The sequence below is a fragment of the Schistocerca serialis genome, chromosome 5, assembly GCF_023864345.2.
Source record: "Schistocerca serialis cubense isolate TAMUIC-IGC-003099 chromosome 5, iqSchSeri2.2, whole genome shotgun sequence".
Lineage (NCBI taxonomy): Eukaryota > Metazoa > Arthropoda > Insecta > Orthoptera > Acrididae > Schistocerca > Schistocerca serialis.
In genome coordinates this window covers 655,699,931-655,722,280 of record NC_064642.1, presented here as the reverse complement: position 1 = coordinate 655,722,280, position 22,350 = coordinate 655,699,931, and the positions used below count along the sequence as shown (strand labels likewise).

The 22,350-nt window shown below is 39.2% G+C and overlaps 1 protein-coding gene across 2 annotated transcripts in view; it reads right to left on the bottom strand.

Annotated features, from left to right (window-relative positions):
* The window catches only part of LOC126481470 (ADAM 17-like protease), a 147,681-nt gene that overhangs the window by 10,394 nt on the left and 114,937 nt on the right, over positions 1 to 22,350 (bottom strand). For both annotated transcript variants that reach the window (XM_050105247.1, XM_050105248.1), the window contains 2 exons: positions 17,575 to 17,713; positions 6,072 to 6,307 (listed from right to left, as the gene is read on the bottom strand). In XM_050105247.1, the coding sequence (XP_049961204.1) occupies positions 6,072 to 6,307; positions 17,575 to 17,713 (375 nt within the window). The remainder of the gene's footprint in view (positions 1 to 6,071; positions 6,308 to 17,574; positions 17,714 to 22,350) is intronic.

The following is a 22,350-nucleotide window of genomic DNA, read 5'->3' as shown; positions in this document are numbered from 1 at the left end:
CCAGTCACCCATGACTATTAAATTTTCGTCTCCCTTCACTACCTGAATAATTTCTTTTATCTCATCATACATTTCATCAATTTCTTCATCATCTCATCATATGGGTATATATTCTGATAAGTCTAAGCTATGAACATAGTGTTCATACACTTCATAGTGAAAAGTTATGGAATCATCAACAATTAAATATGTTATTTTGGTATGCCTATCAGACAGTAATATTAAGTTTGCTACTATCTGTATGCCACTGAGGGCGCCGCCTGTGTATCATTCCAAATACTGCAGTAAGTGCCACTCTCCTCGCACCACATGAAACAGCTGTGGCACTGGTCTGCGCAGGAGCCAGTTCTTCAGCTTGCAACCAGTGCTGTGTTTAACATGAATACTGTTTGTACCATATTACCATGCCACTTATCAGATCCTCACTAACGACTTGTTTTCTCTTGGAATCCAGTTCAGCTGTTTACTTGTGGCTCTGGTCATGGAACTGAAGATCTATCGTTAATACCAGAGCTATCTCTCAGATTGATTACAAAACTTCCAATCTGCAATACAGCAGTAACTGGTGACCTTGCAACTCTTTCTGAAATTCTCTTTATGGTCTATCATACTACTGTAGCTCTTATGGAGCAATTGATGGTGTTTCGGAGATCACTTCCCTTTAATACTTCAGTGAAAGTTTAGCCTAACTACTAGAAACATTTCATTTATCTGGATGGGAAAGCTTGTTAATGGACACCAGTAGCAATGTCAGTTACCAAGGGCTGAGAGATCTCCTAAATGTGCTGCAGAAGCAACTATTTGCTGCTGCCTTGAACAGCCAAAGAACTGTTGGCATGTCCCTGAATTCTAACTGGAGGTAAAATGCTGCCTATAAATGTGGCATGTAGACTGTTGGATTGATGTGTGATCTTAGGCTATCCCAGTTTATCATGATCTTGAACTGCTCTTGGGTTTTCAGCAGGGTGGAATCTCCCAGATATTTTGGCAAAAGTCTTGCTACTATCCTCAGACTGAATGTCTTCCTTTGGGTGCCATCTTATACACTGATAATCCAAAACATTATGACCACTGTCCACCGCGATGTTGGATGCTGCCTGGTGGTGTTGCGGGCACGTGACACAGTAACAGAAGTATACAAGTAGAGCAGACACAGACGTGGGATCACCCTGGCAAAGATGTGGGCTGCAAATGGGAAAACCTGTTGAGATAAGTGATTCTGACAAAGGGCAGATTATTATTATGCTGAGCCTGTGAACGAGTATCTCAGAATGACAAAACTGGTCGAATGTTCACATGATATTGTCATGAGCATCTACGGAAAGAGGTAGAAGGACAGTGAAACTACTACTAGGCACTAATTGTTGGATGTCCATGACTCTTCACAGAACATTGGGTTTGGAGGGGTTTCTTCCCTGTAAAGTAGAATAGATAGTGATATGTGGCATCTGTTGAACATGGAGCTCCGCAGCAGACCATCCCTGTGTTCACATGCTGACCCAGCAACATTGTCAATTACAATTGCAGTGGGCGTGGATTCATCGGGATTCGACCATCGATTATTGGAAACGTGGTGGCTCTTCTGGTGAATCACATGTTTGCTTCATTAGGTCGATGATTGTCCTCACAAATGCCATCATTGAGATGAACAGCAGCTAGAAACACGCAGCACACCAGGATGGTGAGAGCAGTATTACGCTATGGGAGACATTCTCCTGCACTTTCGTGGAATCTGTGGTAGCAATCGAAGACATGCTGACAGCTGCGAACCACCTGCATTACTTTGTGCTTGATGTCTTCCCCGAAGGCGATCTCATCTTTCAGCAGTATGATTGACCATGTTTTGAGGCCGGAACTGCAATACAGTGGTTTGAGGAACTTTATAGTGAACTCATGCTGATGTCTCAGTGACCTGATGTAAATCCTATGAAACTGATCTGGGACGCTATTGGGTGCCATCACCATGTACACAAAGCAGTAGCTCATTATTTACGTGAATTACAGGACCTGTGCTTAGACATCTAACACCAGTTACCTCCACAAACCTACCAACAAACTGTCAGATCCCTGATACACAGAATCAGTGGTGTATTTTATTCCAAAGATGGATTAACAAGCTATTAAGCGGTCATCATTATGTTTTGGCTCATCAGTGTATATATGCATGCCACTGCTGTCAATCCTAAGCCCCCTGTAGCTGGTATGGCTTTGTTGACAAGGCAGAGGGGAAAGTGTGCCATCAGGACATGAGCTGTGGCCATGTCAGATGCATGCTTCAGCAGCATGGTAGATGGAACTTTCAGCATGATATACCTATTCTTGGATTCTGTTTCGAGGACCTAAGTAATCATTTTTCCAACTTGCTTTCAAGCATTGTTCTGTTGACAGATCACGCCAAGAAGTGAAGTGGTAACTGGGCTGTATTGTCAACTATTTCCCGCTGAGCTGTCTTGCCTTGAAGCAAGCTGTACCAGGGACTAGAAATCTCCACAAAGGAAAAGGGGAAGCTTTATGTTTAAGTTGTTAGCACCCTGGTATTGTATATCTTTGTTCCTTCTATGTCTGTCTCATATTCAGAATGGTGGTGGTGGGACTTTGGGGTTCACAGAATGATGCAGTTTTTTCTTCAGTCATCATTCTCAATTTAATTACTTTCTGATCTGTATTTGTCTTCAGTGTCCTATGGGTAACAGTAGGCATAGCATTGCCTGTGTGTGTGTGAGTGTGTGTGTGTGTGTGTGTGTGTGTGTGTGTGTGTGTGTGTGTGTGTGTGTGTGTGTGTGTGTGAGGGGGGTGGTGGTGGTGGTGGTGGTGGTGGTGGTGGTGGTGGTGGTGGTGGTATCACTATTTTGTTTTTTGCAATTCATTTCATATGCAAATAATACAGCAAATATGTTGTTGTAGCAACTCCTGAATATTCTTTTCCTTGGAATATGAATTGTGCTTTGTTACCTTCAACCACTTCAATCACTTTTCTTCTAGGAAAACTGTTCATGGTTTTTCTTCAAGGAAAACTGTTCATTCCCTATTTCACATCAGACTGTTCACCTGTTCTCTAGCTGAATTATTGGAGTGTTTTCATATGGGCACTGAAAGTAATTTTCCATAAGTATTAAGTGAATTATTTAAGACAATTTAGTCTTAGCATTCCCATGTTACTACCTTCTTGATTTGCATTTTAAAAAAATATATAGAGGGAGAGACAAAAAATATAGAAGACAACTCAAACTTTAGCGATGTTTAGATACCCAAAAGATTCAAACAGTGGCTGTGATAGGAAGATGACTAAGATTGTACGTTAAATGTGTGCATGGCCATTGACAAAGTGTGTGATGGGCACAGGAAGAATGCATACCTATTGCAAAAGTCACAGGTTTTAACATGTATAATTTGCAATACACATGTCCTTAGATCTAAATTTTGTACAATTCCCATAAAACATTTTCCCTGTTCTGTCATATATTTTAAGTGATTTTCACATTCTTGATAGAGAAAATTTATTTTCATTATTTGACCCACACTGCCACAGAGTTTGGAAACAAACATGAACATGAAGTGTTTGAACCGATAAATGGTAGTCAGTTCTGGGATTATGTGGAGCTCTTAAGACACATGGTCTTATTGAGAAGAATATATCAACAAAAGAAGGTGAACTGGGAAAAATTCTTCTGTGGCACTGAGGAGTCTTTGTGGAGGGGAAGGGAAGTAGCCAATTAGAGAGAGATTATGATACATAAACAGTTAACTGGACAGTTACAGAAAGATATTCAAAAGTCTGAGGAGGTACACGGGTAAAGACGTCTGGTAAGTGGTAGCAGGAAATAGGACCCACAGAATGAAAACAGATATGGAAGAGTGACCGATAGAAGTCGTCGAAACGAGGACTCAGCAGGCTTTCAAACCAATTGTCTCATAGGAAACATAATGAAGTTCATGGAAGAGGAATAGACCAGAAACTGCAAAAGTAATTAGTAATGAAATACCATGTCACATGCTTCTTCAAGCCAAATGTATGTTTTAAGCCAGGTAAAGCAGGATAACTCCATGTAGATACTTTTCAGAGGAGGATTGTGTTGTTCAAAACAAATTATCTTACTGTACACAGAGTACATGCTATGGTGAAATATGTGACAAGTCTAAACAAACAATGGAAAGTATGTTTGATTCCATTTGGAAACAAAAGAGAAGACAGTGTGGACCTGTTGAAGAAGTTTGAAATCTTCTGCTGTCAAGCCTCATCTTTGACACTGCTTAATGAGCACGTAGCCACGTGAAGCTCCCAGTTTTGGGAACAGTTTGAAAATCATTGAGATTCAGCTCCTATGCACTGATCTCAACAGACACACTGATCTAACGATAATCACCTAGTTATGAATACAGCCCTCCTACATTGCATATGAGTACCAAGTTTACAGAGGCAAATGTAAAGTATTTCTCACATTATTACATGATGTAGAAAATGGTTCATTAGTTTTAACACCAAACTGAGTAAATTACAATGGATTTGTATATGAAGCTCATAAGAGAGGACCGCTAAAGCAGACGTGTTTCTGGTCTATCAACATATTACTGATAGTATGATGACTTGTGGTAGCAGTCTTGTCTGTTCCAATTCCTTTAACTGCACTTAGTATGTAGCACAGTGTTAAAATTTTACTGATTTAAATATCTGAAAAAGATGTTTTGTTTTTTTAAAATTATGTTCAGCTGTAAAATGTGCATTAGTAACTGAAGCCACTGGCTACTTCACACAGTTATCACCATGTAAAACTGTAAAACATTAGTCACTGCTTTTAGTTACAATTTCCTAACTTGCCTTACATACAAAAGTTTTTTAAAAGTACAATAATAAATAAAATGATAACACATATGAATTGCGAAGGTAAAATAAAGTTAATATAAACTGTTAACGCGTCATACATGTACGGAGGATGCTGTAGATTGGTGTAACGTACATTGACACCAGTTGTGGTGTTAACTGTAAACAGCAGCCTCAGTGTGAACTCAACCTCTGCCATAAGTAGTGTAGTTGGGACTATGTGCATATACAAGTGTTTTTAATGCTTCAGTTTACATTTACTTACATGTATTTTATGACTGACTTCATTTAAAGCTTGATAAAAATAGCTTTGACAATGAGCAGTATATATGTTCCATTTATACTCATTTTGAGGCTTGTTGACTGGACCCAGCTGAAAATACATCAATACTAATTTGCTACACCTCTGTCATTAGTGGCAAGGATTGTCTTTACTCCATTAGAATTTCTATCTCCTTGTATGGGGGTGAGAGTTCACAATCACTGTGAATATGCTATTTCTTCACCATATCCTTTTTTTTTTCTTTCTTTCCTTTCAGGAGTACAAGTCCCGCAAGGTATGCAGGACACTTTTGTGAAATTCAAAAGGTAGGAGAGAGCTACTAGCAGAAGTAAAAATTGTCAGTGTGGCTCATTGAAATCTAGATTTTTGAGGCAAATGTTAAGGACTTGGCATTTTATACCATTGCTTTCTATTTGTTACTTTTAACAGAAGATAACATACTTAAAATTTGTTGATACACCAGGATGAAATGTTACTCAGCTTATTGTAGAATTTATCTTTTTTTCTGAAAAGCATTTGCAAATGTACAACTCAATTTACTACCAAACAAAAGAGCATACCTAATTTACTACCAAACAAAAGAGCATACCTGCTTGAATACTATCTGAAAGACAATTCTTTATGCCTAAAATGTTCTGCTTAGTTTTCTTTAGTTTCACCTGCTAACAGAGTTGGCGTAGAGAACCATAAGAATTGCTCAGTGAACTGTCATATCAGTAAAATATGCTTAGTTGGATGTATTTTTATAACACAATGTAATGGATCATTGATCTACATTATTATTTGTGTCTACTGAACATCAGGAATTAGAGAAACCTCTATTCTACAGAAGACTGAAAACACATTATTAGTGGATCTGGTGAATCTTCTAGAAATTGGGCTATAGATACTGAATGTTATACTCTGAAAATGTTTTCCATTTTTTAAATGCCACAGCTATATGCTGCATTCATCTTTAGTCAAACTCACCTTGTTATTGACATCATATCCACTGACACTGTATGTATACATCAGATATGATCCACCTTGGCTTGCACTGGGACTGCATTCTGGTATGTCAGGATCATGTTCTGAGCCCCAGTTATGTCCAAATTCATGAGCAGTAACGAGATCTGCTTCTCTTGTAATGACTCTTTGACCATAATGGTTACGACTTGAACTCAAACCTGAATTCAGATAGAGTGTGTAACCATTCTTGAAATATTCTGTAACAAAATAGTAGAGCACACTTTATAGTACTGATACCTATAATTACACAGAGGAAACTCCAGGAAGGAATATCAACAATGTAGGAAAGGACAGATTGCTATTTACCATAGAGAAGACACGTCAAGTTGAAAAATATGTCTTTGTATAATTTTATGCTATTAGGTGAAAGCATACAAGTACTCAAGTCTTAATTCATTGACAAGAAAGCATTCCTTCTTTATATATTAACTACAGAAAAGAAACTCATAGACTCATAGAATATGTGCAGGAAAATGATGTGTACATCATATTACCTACTATTCACTTTAATGGCTGAAAGCCATTAAGCATGTTCAACACACAGAAAGTGTTCACATTATGTCAAGTCTTTATCTCATGATTGTGTTCATTGTATACTACTGCCATGCAGAAACTGATAAGATGTTAGGAACTCAAATCACACATGCAACTGGAGTTCTGTTGTAGATTGACATTTAACTAACAGTCTAATATAATTTTTTTGATACAGCATTGTTTAATATGAACATGCAAGGGGAAATATTCAGATTCCTCTGTTAACTTCTTCCCTGTTCTACACTTTTTACCTTAAGACAATGCTACAAGAAAAATTGTTCAATCCAGCCTTGTTCCATGAAGTTCAGTCAGAACTTTGTCAAATACATCACCTTATGGATGTTGTCAATGCAAGAGGATGAGAAGTTGTTTCAGATGACTCTGAACACACTCTGAGCACACCCTACACATCCTAGTTTTGCAACAGAGTATGTGAAGGGTTTACTTCCACAACAGACTTGAACGATTGGGAGTCACCATCCTCAAGGATTGAATGTATCTGACAAAATGCAAGTCCACAGAACGTTTGAATATTTCTATCAATGCACACACCTCCAAGCGTCCACTCTAACCACTTTAATGCTTCATATATAAAATTTTGTAGCTTTCCTCCCACCCCCTTTCTACATGTGCATCAACTAGATCAGCCAAACTGCAACATGAGTGACAACATTGGGACACCAATTGTATATCTATCTTTTTCCAAATGTCAACACTAAAGACAGAGGAAGCACCATAAAGGGAAATATGGTCTCTCCTCATCAAGGTGCAAACCACTAAACCACAGTTCACTGTCACATTCCTTGTGTAAGTGTCTCTGCAGTACAGCATTTATGATGCTACTTTCCTTGGCTGCCCCAGAAAATCTGTTCATCCTTGAGGGAAGGTTTTTTGATGAACACACGTAGAACTCACATGCAATGCTCAAAACACTTGTGATTCCTTCTTGTCTCAAATTTAAAACAGCTCAAATTTTTTCAACTTACACACATCTGTGATGGAGGAGCATGTGTGGAGGCATGGGAGTCTCTCTGGGGGATGAAATCTTGTGCACACTTCTCTTCACTGATTTTTAAGGTCACTGTAGCAGGAGACCAGGATGGTGGTAAGTACACGTTTCAGAAGTAAAAAGAAGAGTATGAAATATGATGCCTCACAATTACCTTAACAAAAATAGAATATCTGACAACAACATGGAGTATCTGAAGGTTGGAGCCAGTAAGAACAGGGGATGTAAGTATTTTAAGTTCTGGGGATTATGATATCATCAAATGGAAAAAGTGAAGATGACATAAATAATAAAATAGAGCACGGCAATTACAACTGAACTCTGTCCTATGGAATAACAAAATGGACCAAACAAGTGATATATCATTCAGCTGTTGATAACGTCACTATGTAAAGAGCAGAAACATGACTAATGAACAAGTATCAGAGAAACAAGTAGCTTGCACTAGAGATGGACTTTAGGAGGTGAAGTTGTGGCATCTCCAAGCTGGCCTATGTACCAAATACCAACATAAGAGAGCCTATGGGTATCGATTAATCAATAATCAACACCATAGGGATGAAATGTCTAAAACTGTATGGGCACTTAGAAAGGGTGGATTAAAACTGATGGCCAAATAAAGTATGGCAGTGGAGCCTGGTGGATAGAAGAAATCATAAACAGCCTATGACAAGTTGGAGTTGCAAGGTCCAGGATGCAATGGATGCCAAAGGATTACAAGAAAGAGAGCGGCATCATTGTAGGAAGTGGAATACAGGAAGCGAGAAGAAGCACCAGCAGTAGAATACTCATAAGGTAGTGGTGGTGGTGGTGGAGACAGTAAATCAAGGAAGACAATAGTTCTAAGTTTACTGGTCTGTATCCTGAACTAATCAGCTGTTTTTTAATGTCAGGTATGAACAGTTAGACCGCTACCGATTTGAAATGCATAAGCTGACAAGTTATGTTAACAAGTATGCTGGCAGTCAAAACTCAGTGAATTATGGTTGATGTGTATGTTACTGTAGGACTAGCAGTTTTTGAAGACATTGCTTAGCATATCTATCATGCACTATGCACATTAAAACTGATAAGAACAGTCACAGCAGAAAAGAAGATATATCAATACTCAAAACCATAAGCAGTACAATGTAGTTTGCACTTTCTGGTCAGTGCAAAGACAATTTGTATTCCAAGATAACACTTTTGGTGTTGGTCAAGCAAAGACGCTGTGAGAAGCAGATAATTTCCTTAATTTATGAACAAATTTTTAATATCTAGGTAAAACGGGGTGTGGATGTTTATTGTACTGCTTCGATCAATTATTTTTTGAACCTGTTCTCATCAGAGTTCAACATTAAAAATTGCAGAGAATACAGAGGAAGTGTCAAGTGTAAAAATTAAACATTCCTCAGAAAATGTGTTTTTTTGAGCCCTTGGTATTTACATAACTCTTAATCAAAAATGGGTATAGAAAAAAAGTATCCTGATTTCAAATGATGACTCTGAACAATGGACAACTAGCTTTTTCATATTAGTAGGACACTGAACTCAAAAAGTAATTTATTGTTTGGGTAAACAGTGCTTCACTGGAATCTTTAAAAGTGAAGTTATTAGTCATGTTCAATCTTTTGACTTACTGAAACAGAAACTTCACTTACTTACGTGCTATACTTAAGATATCTTTACTCTCATTTGTGTGTAGCTCACTGTTACAGATACTTCATTCACCACTTAAATTTTATATTCATTCACTGATTGTGTTAACTCATTACATATATGAAACAGAAGAAGAATACCTGCATTTTTCAACCAGATTTTCGTTCACACTGGAACAAATAAATGATTGTAAAGGTAAATGAGAAAATTAAAGAATTAACTAGCAACTATAGGTAAGGCAATATGTCAGTGGATATACAGTACAAAAATACAAAATTGTACCAGCAATAAGCAAGATTTGAAAATCCGAGAAACCAAAATCTGCAAGGAGGGGAGTCAGGTCGAAGACATGGGAAGGAGACTGGCGTGCCGATGAAACAACAGTATGGAGTACCAAAGAAAAAGAAATGGCATAGGTAAGACAACAACCACATGAACAACAGAAAATAAAAATGGCATAATAAAAGGACTATACAAATTTGAAGGATGAAGAAGATAAAACAAAAAATGAAATGACACCAACAAGAGATGTCAGGTGATCAGTAAGAACTAAGCAACCTTGCTCTGAATATCTGGAAGGAAGTATTCAAACTGTTACACGGTAAAGCAGATACACTACGTGATCAAAAGTATCTGCGCACCTGGCTGAAAGTGACTTACAAGTTCGTGGCACCCTCCATCAGTAATGCTGGAATTCAATACGGTGTTGGCCCACTCTTAGCCTTGATGACAGCTTCCACTCTCGCAGACATACTGAACAATCAGGTGCTGGAAGGTTTCTTGGGGAATGGGAGCCCATTCTTCATGGAGTGATGCACTGAGGACAGGTGTCGATATCAGTTGGTGAGGTGTGGCATGAAGTCGGCATTCCAAAACATCCCAAAGGTGTTCTATAGGATTCAGGTCAGGACTCTGTGCAGGCCAGTCCATTACAGGGATGTTATTGTCGTAGGTCTATGGGTAAGATAGATACTGCCCACAGGACAATTAAAGAGACTTTTGGAGAAAAGAGAACCACTTGTATGAATATCAAGAGCTCAGATGGAAACCCAGTTCTAAGCAAAGAAGGGAAAGCAGAAAGGTGGATGGAGTAGATAGAGGGTCTATACAAGGGCGATGTACTTGAGGACAATATTATGGAAATGGAAGAGGATGTAGATGAAGATGAAATGGGAGATATGATACTGCGTGAAGAGTTTGACAGAGCACTGAAAGACCTATTGTAAGACATTTCCAGGGGCAGATGTGGACTCTGACCACGAACTATTGGTTATGAGCTGTAGATTAAAACTGAAGAAACTGCAAATAGGTGGGAATTTAAGGAGATGGGACCTGAATAAACTGAAAGAACCAGAGGTTGTACAAAGTTTCAGGGACAGCATAAGGGAACAATTGACAGGAGTGGGGCAAAGAAATACAGTAGAAGAAGAATGGGTAGCTTTGAGGGATGAAATAGTGAAGGCAGCAGAGGATCAAATAGGTAAAAAGATGAGGGCTAGCAGAAACCCTTGGGTAACAGAAGAAATATTGAAGTTAATTGATGAAAGGAGAAAATATAAAAATGCAGTAAATGAAGCAGGCAAAAAGGAATACAAACGTCTCAAAAATGATATCGACAGGAAGTGCAAAACTGCTAAGCAGGGATGGCTAGAGGACAAATGTAAGGATGTAGCGGCTTCTCTCACTAGGGTAAGATAGATACTGCCTATAGGAAAATTAAAGAGACCTTTGGAGAAAAGAGAACCACTTGCATGAATATCAAGAGCTTTGATGTAAACCCAGTTATAAGCAAAGAAGGGAAAGCAGAAAGGTGGAAGGAGTATGTTAGAGGGTCTATACAAGGGCGATGTACTTAAGGACAATATTATGGAAATGAAAGACGATGTAGATGAAGATGAAATGGGAGATATGATACTGCGTGAAGAGATTGATAGAGCACTGAAAGACCTGAGTCGAAACAACACCCCTGGAGTAGACAACATTCCATTAGAACTACTGACAGCCTTGGGAGAGCCAGTCCTGACAAAATTCTACCATCTGGTTAGCAAGATGTATGAGACAGGCGAAATACCCTCAGACTTCAAGAAGAATATAATAATTCCAATCCCAAAGAAAGCAGGTGTTGACAGATGTGAAAATTACCGAACTATCAGTTTAATAAGTCACGGCTGAAAAAGTCTAACACGAATTCTTTACAGACAAATGGAAAAACTAGTAGAAGCCGACCTCAGGGGAAGATCAGTTTGGATTCCATAGAAATGTTGGAACACGTAAAGCAATACTGACCCTACAACTTATCTTAGAAGAAAGATTAAGGAAAGGCAAACCTACATTTCTAGCATTTGTAGACTTAGAGAAAGCTTTTGACAACGTTGATTGGAATACTCTCTTTCAGATTCTGAAGGTGGCAGGGTTAAAACACAGGGAGCGATAGGCTATTTACAATTTTTACAGAAAGCAGATGGCAGTTATGAGAGTCGAGGGGCATGAAAGGGATGCAGTGGTTGGGAAGGGAGTGAGACAGGGTTGTAGCCTCTCCCCGACGTTATTCGATCTGTATATTGAGCAAGCAGTAAAGGAAACAAAAGAAAAATTTGGAGTAGGTATTAAAATCCACGGAGAAGAAATAAAAACTTTGAGATTCGCCGATGACATTGTAATTCTGTCAGAGACAGCAAAGGACTTGGAAGAGCAGTTGAACGGAAAAGGACAGTGTCTTGAAAGGAGGGTATAAGATGAACATCAACAAAAGCAAAACGAGGAATGTAGTCGAATTAAGTCGGTTGATGCTGAGGGAATTAGATTACCAAATGAGACACTTAAAGTAGTAAAGGAGTTTTGCTATTTGGGGAGCAACATAACTGATGATTGTCGAAGTAGAGAGGATATAAAATGTAGACTGGCAATGGCGAGGAAAGCGTTTCTGATGAAGAGAAATTTTTTGACATCGAGTATAGATTTAAGTGTCAGGAAGACGTTTCTGAAAGTATTTGTATGGAGTGTAGCCATGTATGGAAGTGAAACATGGACGATAAATAGTTTAGACAAGAAGAGAATAGAAGCTTTCGAAATGTGGTGCTACAGAAGAATGCTGAAGATTAGATGGGTAGATCACATAAGTAATGAGGAGGTGTTTAATAGGATTGGGGAGAAGAGAAGCTTGTGGCACAACTTGACTAGAAGAAGGGATCGGTTGGTAGGACATGTTCTGAGGCATCAAGGGGTCACCAATTTAGTATTGGAGGGCAGCGTGAAGGGTAAAAATCGTAGAGGGAGACCAAGAGATGAATACACCAAGCAGATTTAGAAGGATGTAGGTTGCAGTAGGTACTGGGAGGTGAAGAAGCTTACACAGGATAGAGTAGCATGGAGAGTGGCATCAAACCAGTCCCAGGACTGAAGATCACAACAACAACAACATTGTCGTGTAACCACTTCGCCACAGGCCATGCATTATTAAATGGTGCTCAATTGTGTTGAAAGATGCAATCGCCATCCCCGAATTGCTCTTCAGCAGTGGGAAGCAAGAAGGAGCTTAAAACATCAATATAGGCTTGTGCTGTGATAGTGCCATGCAAAACAAGGGGTGCAAGCCCCCTCCATGAAAAACATGACCACACCACAACACCACTGCCTCCGAATTTTACCGTTGGCACTACGCACGCTGGCACATGACTTTCACCGGACTTTGCCATACCCCCATAACCAACCCCCCCCGCCATCAGATCGCCACATTGTGTACCGAGAGTCACCACCCCACACAATGTTTTCCCACTGTTCGATCATCCAATGTTTATACTCCTTACACCATGCGAGACGTCATTTGGTATTTTTCTGGCATGATTTGTGGCTTATGAGCAGCCGCTCCACAATGAAATTGAAGTTTTCTCGCCTCCTGCCTAACCGTCATATTACTTTCAGCTAATCTCGATGCAGATGAATATCCAGAGGTGAAAGCCAGAAGGCACAGAAGTTGTTATACAGAGATCAGTGTGACACACACTAGACATAAAGAGGATTTCGACAGCTTGAGTGCTGCAGTGGTGACCTTTATTTTCAGTATGTTGCTACTAGATACACCTGTTACCTGAAGTGTGACTAAAACTTCACGGCCCTGTGCCTGCAGTGCAACATGATGCTCCATTTCTCTGGTGAGTGATTGCTACCAATTGCACAAACATCTCCGGTGCTGTGGTTGTGGTGGTTGTTATTGTGTCCGTAGTTAAGGAATCATTCCCAGCATATTTTAAGCTGTTGTTGTTGTGGTCTTCAGTCCTGAGACTGGTTTGATGCAGCTCTCCATGCTACTCTATCCTGTGCAAGCTTCTTCATCTCCCAGTACCTACTGCAATCTACATCCTTCTGAATCTGCTTAGTGTATTCATCTCTTGGTCTCCCCCTACGATTTTTACCCTCCACGCTGCCCTCCAATACTAAATTGGTGATCCCTTGATGCCTCAGAACATGTCCTACCAACCGATCCCTTCTTCTGGTCAAGTTGTGCCACAAACTTCTCTTCTCCCCAATCCTATTCAATACCTCCTCACTAGTTATGTGATCTACCCATCTAATCTTCAGCATTCTTCTGTAGCACCACATTTCGAAAGCTTCTATTCTCTTCTTGTCCAAACTATTTATCGTCCATGTTTCACTTCCATACATGGCAACACTCCATACGAATACTTTCAGAAATGACTTCCTGACACCTAAATCAATACTGGATGTTAACAAATTTCTCTTCTTCAGAAACGCTTTCCTTGCCATTGCCAGCCTACATTTTATATCCTCTCTACTTCGACCATCATCAGTTATTTTGCTCCCCAAATAGCAAAACTCCTTTACTACTTTACGTGCCTCATTTCCTAATCTAATTCCCTCAGCATCACCCGACTTAATTAGACTACATTCCATTATCCTTGTTTTGCTTTTGTTGATGTTCATCTTATATCCTCCTTTCAAGACACTGTCCATTCCATTCAACTGCTCTTCCAAGTCCTTTGCTGTCTCTGACAGAATTACAATGTCATCGGCGAACCTCAAAGTTTTTATTTCTTCTCCATGAATTTTAATACCTACTCCGAATTTTTCTTTTGTTTCCTTTACTGCTTGCTCAATATACAGATTGAACAACATCGGGGACAGGCTACAACCCTGTCTTACTCCCTTCCCAACCACTGCTTCCCTTTCATGTCCCTCGACTCTTATAACTGCCATCTGGTTTCTGTACAAATTGTAAATAGCCTTTCGCTCCCTATATTTTACCCCTGCCACCTTTAGAATTTGAAAGAGAGTATTCCAGTCAACATTGTCAAAAGCTTTCTCTAAGTCTACAAATGCTAGAAACGTAGGTTTGCCTTTCCTTAATCTTTCTTCTAAGATAAGTCGTAAGGTCAGTATTGCCTCACGTGTTCCAGTGTTTCTACGGAATCCAAACTGATCTTCCCCGAGGTTGGCGTCTACTAGTTTTTCCATTCGTCTGTAAAGAATTCGCGTTAGTATTTTGCAGCTGTGACTTATTAAGCTGATAGTTCGGTAATTTTCACATCTGTCAACACCTGCTTTCTTTGGGATTGGAATTATTATATTCTTCTTGAAGTCTGAGGGTATTTCGCCTGTTTCATACATCTTGCTCACCAGATGGTAGAGTTTCGTCAGGACTGGCTCTCCCACGGCCGTCAGTAGTTCCAATGGAATATTGTCTACTCCGGGGGCCTTGTTTCGACTCAGGTCTTTCAGTGCTCTGTCAAACTCTTCACGCAGTATCGTATCTCCCATTTCATCTTCATCTACATCCTCTTCCATTTCCATAATATTGTCCTCAAGTACATCGCCCTTGTATAAACCCTCTATATACTCCTTCCACCTTTCTGCTTTCCCTTCTTTGCTTAGAACTGAGTTTCCATCTGAGCTCTTGATATTCATACAAGTGGTTCTCTTATCTCCAAAGGTCTCTTTAATTTTCCTGTAGGCGGTATCTATCTTACCCCTAGTGAGATAGGCCTCTACATCCTTGCATTTGTCCTCTAGCCATCCCTGCTTAGCCATTTTGCACTTCCTGTCGATCTCATTTTTGAGACGTTTGTATTCCTTTTTGCCTGTTTCACTTACTGCATTTTTATATTTTCTCCTTTCATCAATTAAATTCAATATTTCTTCTGTTACCCAAGGATTTCTATTAGCCCTCGTCTTTTTACCTACTTGATCCTCTGCTGCCTTCACTACTTCATCCCTCAAAGCTACCCATTCTTCTTCTACTGTATTTATTTCCCCCATTCCTGTCAATTGCTCCCTTATGCTCTCCCTGAATCTCTGTACAACCTCTGGTTCTTTTAGTTTATCCAGGTCCCATCTCCTTAAATTCCCGCCTTTTTGCAGTTTCTTCAGTTTTAATCTACAGGTCATAACCAATAGATTGTGGTCAGAGTCCACATCTGCCCCTGGAAATGTCTTACAATTTAAAACCTGGTTCCTAAATCTCTGTCTTACCATTATATAATCTATCTGATACCTTTTAGTATCTCCAGGGTTCTTCCATGTATACAACCTTCTATCATGATTCTTAAACCAAGTGTTAGTTATGATTATGTTGTGCTCTGTGCAAAATTCTACCAGGCGGCTTCCTCTTTCATTTCTGTCCCCCCAATCCATATTCACCTACTATGTTTCCTTCTCTCCCTTTTCCTACACTCGAATTCCAGTCACCCATGACTATTAAATTTTCGTCTCCCTTCACAATCTGAATAATTTCTTTTATTTCATCATACATTTCTTCAATTTCTTCGTCATCTGCAGAGCTAGTTGGCATATAAACTTGTACTACTGTAGTAGGTGTGGGCTTCCTATCTATCTTGGCCACAATAATGCGTTCACTATGCTGTTTGTAGTAGCTTACCCGCATTCCTATTTTCCTATTCATTATTAAACCTACTCCTGCATTACCCCTATTTGATTTTGTGTTTATAACCCTGTAGTCACCTGACCAGAAGTCTTGTTCCTCCTGCCACCGAACTTCACTAATTCCCACTAAATCTAACTTCAACCTATCCATTTCCATTTTTAAATTTTCTAACCTACCTGCCCGATTAAGGGATCTGACATTCCACGCTCCGATCCGTAGAACGCCAGTTTTCTTTCTCCTGATAACGACATCCTCTTGAGTAGTCCCCGCCCGGAGATCCGAATGGGGGACTATTTTACCTCCGGAATATTTTACCCAAGAGGACGCCATCATCATGTAATCATACAGTAAAGCTGCATGCCCTCGGGAAAAATTACGGCTGTAGTTTCCCCTTGCTTTCAGCCGTTCGCAGTACCAGCACAGCAAGGCCGTTTTGGTTATTGTTACAAGGCCAGATCAGTCAATCATCCAGACTGTTGCCCTTGCAACTACTGAAAAGGCTGCTGCCCCTCTTCAGGAACCACACGTTTGTCTGGCCTCTCAACAGATACCCCTCCGTTGTGGTTGCACCTACGGTACGGCTATCTGTATCGCTGAGGCACGCAAGCCTCCCCACCAACAGCAAGGTCCATGGTTCATGGGGGGGTATTTTAAGCTAGTGAAGGGAAACCTAAATGAGGAAGGCCACATGGGGTTTCAAACATGATTACTCATAAATATGAATGTGGTGCACCAGTGTATCTTCTTACTTGGTCTGTTTCAGTTGTTTCTGTCATCTATTATAGGTATCACAGACAGTTAACTCATCAATGCCTTCAACTACTGTCAGTGAAACTATTTTACTGAAGTATATTAAATTACTATAGTGAAAATACTCAGGTTATTAATACAGTGGGTTGAAATTACACTTAAAAAGCACTCATCATGCAAGAAAAAACACAATATCTGACTAATGAGAGTCCATTATAAATGACATTCTCAATTCATAACTATAAGATGTTAAATGGCCTCTGTGTTAGAAAATTAGTTTATCTTTTGCAGATACTTTGTGTGGTATCAAGCATTGTGTGTTGAACATCTTGTTAAAACAGTGGAAAAATATGCAACTATCAGAAAGCACTAATTCAAAAATCAGCCCATCAACAATGATACCAAATGTTGAATTCTCTCTCTCTCTCTCTCTTTTTTTTTTTTTTTTTTTTTTTTTTTTTTTTTTTTTTTTTTTTACACATTTCCAAACTAATTTTCAACAAGACAGCCATAAATTGTTGTAACTACAGCTTCATTTGGTGTCTCAATAAACATGCTCTGTGCTGAACTACAGTGGTCTAAGCAGGCTTACGGAACAGGAGTATGCAAGCTGTTTAGTGTAGTCAGAATCTAACCTGGTGTGCAAATGCCTCCAACTGAATTCCTTCTTGGTGAACCCACATATGCGAGCCCTAGGATACCTCCTTCAAACTTTAGGTCAGTGAAAAGATGGGCTAAACAGAAGTCCTTATGGCTGTATTCACGACTAAAAACCTAAACATTACACCTCAATCATAAATTTATCTACAACTATTTTCAAACAGACTTCAAATTTAGAGACTTCAACATTAAAAATCCAATGATTTTTTTTGTACAACACAGAAAAACAATCACTCAGGTACCTCCTGGATGTATAAAATTAAGCAACATAATGAATGAAAACTTTTGAGGTATTTAACAGGGTGCCACAAGAAAATCATATGTAAGTGAAGAATAAAACAATGGAGATCTGTTAATATCAGAAATGATAAGTAAGAAATGAAGGATGAAAACTATTGATTCCCTGGTCCTCCTTTCCTACAATTCACTCCTGAAGCAAAGGTCAACATTCTTGGAGGTAACAAATATACACCTGAAGCAAAAAACTTCACACAAAAAAGAGGCTCTAATTGGAATAATTTCTGTTATGACATCCCACATACATTTTTTTTCAGATTAAGTCTTTTTGCTGTGTACCCTCTGTGCTGTGAATGTATGATCCTAATACTTTTGCTACTAAGATGCTGCACTGTCATATTTAGCATTGTTTATTGTGACTGTATGACAGTGACTTTAAGCTGATCTGAGTAATGCATCATATTTGTTTCACTGTACAAGTAGTTACTATGATCATCACTTTTATTCACAATGGAGAATCTGTACATATTTTGTAAGTTTACAGCTTTCATTTCTGCTTAAGAATACAGTTATTGCTTTCCAACAACTTAAATTTCATATTGTTGCATTTTTCTCCAATTTTTAAGATATTCCATCAAAGCAATGGGCTCATACCACATGTGTCTCATCTGAATAGGAACTACAAAAAATGTGCAGGAACAGGAAAATACCATTATTATTATTTATCGCATATTACAGGTAGCATATGGTGATTTTCTGCAGGTTTTGAAGTTTCACAAATGTGTATGGGGAATGTTACATGCAGAAAGCTTGTAACCATTCTGCCTTCAGTATATGCACCACTACCACTACCACCACCACCACCACCACCACCTTTGGAGACAGCACTGTGTGTGACAAATTTTGCCAGTGGTTAAATGCTAATTATTATTTTCTCGTGTTAGTACAATTTACTGATAACACTACAGTTTCAAGGCATCTTGGCTACAGCTTAATTTATTTCCACTGTTTTGTGGCCACTCACTACCAACATTAGCAGTAAAACATGCAAGCCACCTCGCCACAGTAAGTTCCATGGTTGACAGGGAAGATGATAAGATAAGAGACTCTCAATGCAAATGAGACTTGTTTTCAGCATCACAGGCAGCTGTGTCCATTCTAACAGCCACACTATGGAAACTGTCCTCAAATGTACATCAAAATAAAAGGCTCCTTTAAAACTCTCAACAATCAGGTCTGAGTTCCTTAATTTCCTATCTTATTGCAATTTGTTTAGCTTTAACCTTCATTTTGTAACTAAAAGATTAAGGTCAGAATACAAATTTGCTCTTAGAAAGGAGTTGCAGTTTAAAATTTGGTTTCTAAATTTCTGTCACCACCACATAATCTGACTGAAACCTTCTGGCATCTCTAGATCTCTTCCACAAATACAATGCTCTTTCTGATTTTTAAACCAATTGTTAGCAATGACTACATTGTACGGTGTGCAAAATTCTATCCAGTGGCTTCTCCTTTCATTTCCCCCCCCCCCCCCCCCCCACTCCCTGTCAACATTCATTTATTATTTTTCCTTTTCTTCTTCTTCTAAGCTTCTTCTTATTTCCACCCAAATGGAGGATGAAACATTCCACACTCTAAACTGTATACTGCCAAATTTGTTTCCTCTGATGACAGCATCTTCCTGAGTAGTACCTGACCAAAATAAAAAAGGGGGAGCTATTTTACTTCCAGAATGTTTTACCCAGCAGAATATCACCACCAAACACACAGAAAAGCTATATAAATCCACCTAGCTTTATGTTGTCCATAGTACTAACATAGAAAACCCATACTGGCTAATGTTACAAGCTCAGATCAGTCAATCATCCTGACTGTTATCCCTGAAAATATTTGAATGGCTGTTGCCTCTTTTCAGAAACTATGTACTCATTTGGCTTCTCCACAGACTGCAGATACTCCTCCAATGAGGTTGCACCTGGAGGACAACTACCTGTTTTACTGAAGCAAGCAAACTACACTACCATGAGTATTTCCATGGTGCACGAGAGGATGTTTGATTACTGTAAAAACAATTTAAAGACTATTGGCACAGCCATCAAACACCGGAGAATTGACAGAACTTTTTGAAAACTCAGAAGAAAACATCCAAAATCATCAGACAAATTAAACACACGCACCATCACAAACAATTAGAGGAAACTGATAATGATTTTAAAAGAAACAACACGAGAAACTCTTATAGGACATTTAGGGAAGAACTAGCAACCTTCAAGCCACCCTCTCTTTGTTTGTGGCACCCTGACGGAACACTTGAAACGAACACAAAGGCAGATTGTGAAATCCTGAAACAGCATTTCGAGGAGTTACACAACTGTGAACCACCAGCAGACAAACTTGACTTTCATGTTGCGACCCCAAACCAGGATTCAGCTCCACCTACGCATGAGGAGATACGAAACATTTTATCACATCTCAAAAACAACAAAGCACCAGGGGAAGATGGTGTAATTGCCGACATGCTCAAGATTGAAGGTGAACTCTTGACTGACAGACTGAAAACTATCATTGCAAATATATGGGAAAGTGGAGTCATACCAGCAGATTGGAAAACTGCTTTGATTCACTCTCTACACAAAAAGGGTGACAAGATTGATCCCAACGACTATCAACTCATTTCACTCCTACCAGTTGCTTACAAAGTGCTCTCACATGTTCTTCTCAGCAAATTAGAACAACGGACAGAATATACGATCGGTATCTGTTGAAGTCTGCTCAATTAATGAAGTAGTTTTGTTATCTACATCATATTATCTGCCAACATCAATCCTACGCAGAACAGATCTGGAACCTGAAGATGATACTGCAACGCTGTCAGTCGAACAGCACAGTAGTCAGCTTCGTAGATTTCAAGAAAGCATACGACTCAATTCATCGCACCAGTCTGTTCAATACACTTCGTGAATATGGTGTAGACAACAAAACTACTTCATTAATCGAGCAGACTTCAACAGACACAACCTCAAAGTAAAATTCATGGAAGAAGTTTCTGAACCTTTTCAAATTAGGGCAGGAGTGAGACAGGGTGATGGGTTGTCCCCACTCCTCTTTGATCTGATACTGGACAAGATTATCAAGACATGGGAAAAAGAAATACCTGGAATAAATATGGGAACAAAGAACAAACAAATCAACATAAAATGCCTTGCTTTTGCTGATGACCTAGCAATAGCTACACCATCGAGAAACTTCATGAGGTTGCCATCAAAACTGGTCTCCAAATTTCTTACAAGAAAACATAATTCATGGACTCCACTAGTTCAAACCTGAAACCACTTGCCACAAAATATGGTGACATCAAACAAGTTGAGAACTTCAAGTACTTGGGTGAAACGATCAGCAACACTGGCAATGAAAAGTGGCTCACAAAACACAAGCATAAAAATTACGTAAAGCTTATACAATGACCTGGAACAAATACAATAAGAAATTGCTATCCACCCAAGCCAAACTTCACCACTATCATACAGTCATTCTTCCGGAGGTGCTCTACGCAACTGAAACATAATCATTAACCATCAACATCAAGGGCATTAAGAAAATGGAAAGGCAAATACTCAGGAAAATATTTGGACCCAAGATTCAAGGTGGTACCTCGATGTTCAAAAGCTCTGAAGAACTGTACTCAAGGACTGAATGTTTCACGTCAGTTGCACAGAAAAGATGATTGAAATTCTACAGACATTTAGCAAGAATGGACACCTCTAGAATTACCAAGAAAATCTTCTTTATCATCAAAGGAACTCGCCAAACCAGAGCACGCTGGCTAACAGAAACCCAAAATGACCCCACGGAACTCAGTATTGACCCACTAGAAACCACACGGGCTGTGTACAGACAGAAAATCAACTCTAATAAGTTCAAAACGAAAAACCTCACAGAAAAGAATCTGAAATTGAAAAACGCACGGATACAAGAAAGAATACAGGCCCATAGTGAAAGGATGAGGACGTTTTGGGAAGAAAAGAAGAATAAGAAAGCTAAGAAGACCAATGCTAACTAATGGTTCCACATGCTCCTTAGACTGTGAACTGAATAAATAATAAATATAATAAAAAGACTATACAGTACTTGATGGTGAAACAAAATACATGAAACATCATGTGCATAAACACCATGCAAATGAAGATCAACTTTCAGTGTAGCTCCATCCGAAAGAAATATTTTTGAGATAACATATTATGGATTCACTTTTGATCAACATTGTGTGTGGGTCAATGTTATCACTGCTGTGACTTGTTACACGTGAGGCATCAAGTTGGAGCCCGAATGACTACATCAAGACTGAAGATGCCCCCCTCTCCCCCTTTCCTGCTCCTCTCCATCCAGTGTGTGGGGGAAGAAGACAACTTGACACAGCCAAGTTGACACAGAACCTGTCACAAAAGACCAGAAGATGACAGGAGTGACACTCAATGAAATATTCCATCTTTTGCAATGAGCTCACCCAATTGAAA